Source organism: Hypomesus nipponensis, chromosome 27 (assembly GCF_054491055.1).
Source record: "Hypomesus nipponensis isolate SF chromosome 27, ASM5449105v1, whole genome shotgun sequence".
Taxonomy (NCBI): domain Eukaryota; kingdom Metazoa; phylum Chordata; class Actinopteri; order Osmeriformes; family Osmeridae; genus Hypomesus; species Hypomesus nipponensis.
The window spans coordinates 3,270,048-3,276,133 of NC_140387.1; the positions used below are offsets into that span (position 1 = coordinate 3,270,048).

At 47.8% G+C, this 6,086-nt stretch overlaps 1 protein-coding gene across 1 annotated transcript; it reads right to left on the reverse strand.

Annotated features, from left to right (window-relative positions):
* Positions 1-623: 623 nt before the first annotated feature.
* ch25hl2 (cholesterol 25-hydroxylase like 2) lies at positions 624-1,496 on the reverse strand. The gene has a single exon (XM_084694264.1). The coding sequence runs from the start codon at positions 1,494-1,496 to the stop codon at positions 624-626; it is 873 nt and encodes a 290-aa protein (XP_084550390.1).
* Positions 1,497-6,086: the final 4,590 nt, after the last annotated feature.

Here is a 6,086-nt window from a genome sequence, read left to right on the forward strand (position 1 = left end):
AGATTCTCTCTGCACACTTGCAACATCTACAGCGTGTCAGTTACCTATGAATGCTTATAATACACACAACACATCATCTGCGCTGTGTGTATTTTCTGCACATTGTTTTTATTCACAAGTAGTGAAAAATGACAATAAACAATTGGCACCTGCCAATAAAATGTTATTGAACCACAATCACATTTAGAGGTGTTATTTGTTTTTGTTTTAAGACACTTTCAGACAACATACATGACTTCAAGACGCCACCCATCAATCCAAAGAAACTGACCCTAAGTTCTATGAAAAAAATATATTTTTAAATTACTGACAGGGTATTGTATCGTCTCCTTCGACGTTTCCGGATCCTCATGAGCGGAGGTGAAGTGAAAATTTCGCGAGGCATCGCAATTCTAGTAACATTGTTTGTTTTCGACTGAACGGGGGAAGAACAGCGGGGGGAGGGGAGAAAAAAAAGAGAAAGAGAGACTGACATGGAGAGAAACAGGTAAGAAAAGGAGGTAAGGGAGACACAAGGGAGAGACAGGAAGAGAGAGATGAGAGAGAGATAATACCAGAGAGAGACCAGTATGGGACAGGGGGGGGGGGGGGGGGGGTAGGGAGGGCCGGAGGTGTAAGAGAGACTAACTCACACCCTTTTGTTTTTCTTTTCTTTTCACGTCGTCCGTGGTTGCTGTGGCGACGTGGCCGGAGGGGCGTGGCATGGCGTTGGTCCCCCCTAGCCAGTCCCAATGTGAAAAGAAGGGAGCAAAGTGAGTGCCGGGCTTCTGGTGGTGGGCGTCGTGCTTGGGCATGCCTCCCCACAGCCCGAAGGGAACCAGGTTGTGCATGGCCCAGGGGAAGTCATAACCGCAGTGGTCCTCGGTGGACACCCATATGTTGAACAGCATGAAGCCCCAGGCGGTGAGGCAGTGGCACTGGAGCAGGAGGGGGTCCACGGTGGCCCAGAAGCCCACGCTGAAGAGCTCCCAGCCGGACAGGTACTGGGTGACCAGGCTGAAGGGCTGGTTATACTGGTGGTGGATGGCGTGGAAGGTCCGGTACAGCCAGGGCACGCGGTGGTGCAGGAGGTGCCAGAGGTAGTACTGGAAGTCAAACACCACCGTGCAGCCCAGGATCCCCAGGACGAAGCCCCACAGGGTGGGAGCTTCGCGGGGGAGGGGCGTGGGCGGCCTCCACAGCCATTGGGCGGCCGCGGCGGGGAAGATGTAGACCAGGTGGTTGTAGGTGGTGACGCCCAGCGTGGTCCAGATGTTCTCCCAGGTGACGAGCTTGTCCGGGTGGAGCTTGTAGCGGTTGATGCTGGGCCACGTTGGGGCCAGCAGGTCCAAAAGGGTGTAGATAAACACCAGAAGGAAGTAGAGGGATACGGAGAGGACCACGGGGAAGAGAGGGCTCCTTAGGTGCTCGTGGTGGTTCTGGTGGAGGTAATCCCAGGCAGGCTGTAGGACCGACTGCTCGGAGAGTCTCAGAGTCAAGTTGGCTACGTCCGACATCCAGGGAAAAGACACGCCGCTCAGGGGAATGCCAGTGCTTGTCATTGGACCTGCCAGGATCGACACTCCTCTCTTGAAGAGGGTAATATCTCACAGGCTTTTCTGACCAGGTGACGCGGAAGGAGGATTCCTATTAGTCCACTCAAAGTCGGATGGAAGATCGTCGACGCTATCTTGTGTGTGTGTTTATTTTGCAATGGCAAATGATCTGGTGTGGTTTGTGCCAAATTGGGCTGGCGGTCTGTCTTAAGCTCTTATGTATGTTCGAAGCGCCACCTCCTCCTCTCCACCCCCCCACCTCCTCCTCCACCCCACCCCCCCCATGCCCTTCCCCCCACACTACCCCCTATCCCTCCTTCTGAGTTCTAAATGGCAGCGTTCTCTGAAGGCCCCTTTTTCTCGGGTGAGAGGAACGCAGCCAGGACAGACGACCAGGGTCACAGCACCACTCATTTCTGACCCACATCATAGAGAGAGAGAGAGAGAGAGAGAGAGAGAGAGAGAGAGAGAGAGAGAGAGAGAGAGAGAGAGAGAGAGAGGGAGAGAGAAAGATAGAGAGAGAGAGAGAGAGAGAGAGAGAGAGAGAGAGAAAGGGAGAGAGAAAGGGAGAGAGAAAGGGAGAGAGAAAGATAGAGAGAGAGATAGAGAGAGAGAGATAGAGAGAGAGAGAGGGGGGGAGAGGAAGAGAAGGAGAGAGGGAGAGAGAGGGAGCTCCTGTGGATCGGAAACGATTTGACTTCTTGTCACTTCAAAAGAGCAGTGTTTTTTTAGTTGGGTGGGGGTTTGTTTGTGATGGAGTCGAGTCATGCTGTAATCTAGTCATCAATGCTCATTCAAGCCCTCCAACTTGTGTTGTTCTGTTCAGCATGAGTATGTGGTAGTTCATTAATTCTGCTCTCTTTTTAATGGTGCAATCTTTCATCACTCCAATCTCTGTCCACTCTTTCTCACTCACTCTCTCTCTCTCTCTCTCTCTCTCTCTCTCTCTCTCTCTCTCTCTCTCTCTCTCTCTCTCTCTCTCTCTCTCTCGATCTCTCTCCCTCACACAAATACACAGTTTAAGGGTCAAGCATAATAAATCATAGGAAAGCTGTCAGATGAACATTGAGTTCAAAGACACTTCTTTATCCATAATGAACGACTGCTGGCTTGTTGCACTGTGTCTTTGTGTCGATGTTCAAGAGAAAAATATTGTGTTGTGAAATATTTTAAAAAGTCAAGTGACAACCACAGAGCCGGTTACTATGGTGTCGCAAAAATGATGCTGGCGGAATTATTTTCTTCTTGAAGGATCACGTCTCCTAACTGGCAGTAGAATGAGCGGGCCCTCTGATCTCCACGTGTCTTTTCGTGCTCCTCTAACGGTTGTCGTCTCAATCCTTCATGTCTTTTAAATCAAGTGTACCATTATACGGATATGGACTGGCCGCAGTAGCTGTGCTTCATTGAGATTCACACTAAGTCCACGAGTCACACAAAGAGCTGTGGTTGCTCTCTCGCCACTAGAGAGCAGTCACGTATTGCTGAGAGAAACGCCAGGACAATCTCTCTCTCTCTCTCTCTCTCTCTCTCTCTCTCTCTCTCTCTCTCTCTCTCTCTCTCTCTCTCTCTCTCTCTCTCTCTCTCCCTCCCTCTCTCTCTCTCTCTCTCTCCCTCCCTCTCTATCTCTCTCTCTCTCTAACTATCTCTCTCCCTCCCTCCCTCTCTCACTCTCTCTCTCTCTCTCTCTCTCTCTCTCTCTCTCTCTCCCTCCCTCTCTCTCTCTCTCTCTCTCTCTCTCTCTCTCTCCCTCCCTCTCTATCTCTCTCTCTCTCTAACTATCTCTCTCCCTCCCTCTCTCTCTCTCTCTCTCTCTCTATCTCTCTCTCTCTCTCTCTCTCTAACTATCTCTCTCCCTCCCTCTCTCTCTCTCTCTCTCTCTCTCTCTCTCTCTCTATCTATCTCTCTCTCTCTCACTGTCTCTCTCTCTCTCTCTCTCTCTCACTGTCTCTCTCTCTCTCTCTCTCTCTCTCTCTCTCTCTCTCTCTCTCTCTCTCTCTCTCTCTCTCTCTCTCCTGTCCTGAGAGTCAACATTTGAGATGTGTTATATGTCACTCCTGTTATAGAAACTGTTCAGATTTTTATTTCAACTGGGGTTAGGGACAGTTATCTATTTGTCGCCCGTCTCCTTAGATTGTTTTGATATTGTTCTGTCCCCTGTTTGTTGCTGTAATAAAAAGTACTGCCGTTTCCCTAGTTCCAGAGTGGTGTATTTTGAAGGTCAATTCTACATTCGGTAGATATGGAACAGCCAACGTCATGATGCTACTCTGGGACATGGAAATGATCATCCCTCCCTGGTCCTTTATCTTAGTAGATCACACATTCAGACATCTCAAATTCAATTTTCAAACAATATCAACAAGGAAATTGAATAGTGAGGTCAAACTGAGAATACACCCGACTCTCTAAATGATTTCTTGTGGTGTTTTCGAACACGCGGGTTAGCTGATGACAGGTTTTTTCGGTGACACTCTTGGGGAGACGTTGCGAACGTGTTTCATCACTTATGTACCTATATAATGATCGGAAAATGACTGTAACCATGGTAGGAAGAGAACGAGAGAAGAAGACACACCTGACGTCCCTCCAGAGGAGGTCTGAGGGGATCCAGGGGTTAAAAAAAGCAGCAGACTCCCCTGTGATGGCGAAGCGATTCAGATTCACTCCACGTCACATTACACACAGTCCTCAGCCTACGGATGTCATTCTAAAGCAACAATCTTTTTCTATTCGATTATTCACGTTTTTTTTTGCTATGTGCTTTGTGCTGGGTGCGCACAGGATACATTCAACAGCTGTACAACAGATACTTTTGCTGTTGTTTGCCAAAAATGGCATTGTCCAGAATGGCCCTGTTTTTCACTGTGCACATGGTAAAAAAGAATTGTTGAAAAGAAAACTTTGACCTCTCTAAGACCCACGGAAATGATTAAATAAGTAGACATGACAAGCCCCTTTAGACCTTTAACTAAAGAGAGGAAAAATATCTAAATATCATCAGGTTATTATGCAAGAATGCATAAACACAAAGTATCCGATCAGATGTCACGTGATCGTTCCATTGAGTGACTGTGATCCCTCCCCGTGTTAATTTCCAGATAGCCCCGTGCAGAGTTGTGTCCAGAGAACACCTTCTATCTCAAGGAGAACGTGTTCTTTCCCTGCTCAGTTCCATCCCAGAAGAACCACACATGGGGTCTGCAGAGCAAAGTTTGCGAGAGGAGAGACGGCCAAGATTTACACCAAACCCTAACACAACCCTAAATAAGTCAAATATAATGTAACCAGAGAGTCAGAAGGCTGAGCGGTGAGGGAGTCGGGCTAGTAATCAGAAGGTTGCCGGATCAATTTTCCCCCATGCCAAATGACGTTGTGTCCTTGGGCAAGGCACTTCAGCCTACTTGCCTCGGGGGGGGAATGTCCCTGTACTTACTGTAAGTCGCTCTGGATAAGAGCGTCTGCTAAATGACTCAATGTAAATGTAACAAACGCACAACTGAGATCTTCAGAATCACGTACATGTGTGCGCGCATTCCTGAATTCCCAAACAGCACTGTTTCTTGAAGCATCTGGTCCTGGTTATGAAGAGACGTTTTCAGTAGGATCACGGAAGGAGAACAAAAAACGTTAACTACTACAGCTGTATCAAAGCACCAATGTAACATTGTTTTTCCTCTTTCATCTATCTTATCCTCTGATAGATCTATGTACTGCACCTGTACAGAGAATATGGCTTTGAACCTTCATCTGACTCCTGGAAAACTCTATGTTGCATCAGTTCTGACCATCATAAAGATACTCTCATGCATTGGCGGAGCCAACCTCAACAACATCACAGCCAACATCAACTGTTTGGACAGTAAAGGTCTTCTCAATAAATATCGCAGTAACGTGTGTGTCCTCACAATCCCACATTCCCCACAAATCACAATAGTTGGGAGGTCAATTTTCAACTAACCTACTTTCAGTTGGAAGTTTATTTTTTGCAACATCGGGCCCTCTGTCGAACGTAAACATATCTTCAACTCGGACGTCTGCTCTGCCTGAATCCAAACTGTTTTCGAGTGTTCTCTAAGCCTTTTGAGCGCGAGTCTATTTTCATCCAGAAGGTCCTGAGAGGCAGGTGAGAGAGGCGTCTCTGAGGGCCCAGGTACGGCCCCTGGGATGGCCCAGGTTACACTGGTTCAGGGTTTGTTTTTCACTCTGCTTCTTTGATTAAAACTTGACACAGTTACCATGGGTCTCTCACCTGTGGAATTAATTATCAGCGGTGGTGTCATGCTCTCTGTCTCACTACTGATGTCCTCATAAACAAGTGAAGGCGTAGCACCTCACAAATCCTTTTTCTGCCGGACCATACCAAGCGAGTGCTCCTTTCATCCTCTGCAGATCCCACCGTTACTGAGCTGCATTGAGATACTTTGGACTTGGATTGTTACGGTACGTTATCTCCAATTCCTAACGCTGCTTCACATGGGTTTGAAAGGATATTTGACTTAAAAATATTTGTCTCCAGTAGGTCGTGAGATACTTTGATATCCTACAGCC

Coding starts and splice junctions, on each gene's coding strand:
- ch25hl2 (XM_084694264.1), bottom strand. CDS start 1,496: ATGTCGGACGTAGCCAACTTGACTCTGAGACTCTCCGAGCAGTCGGTC.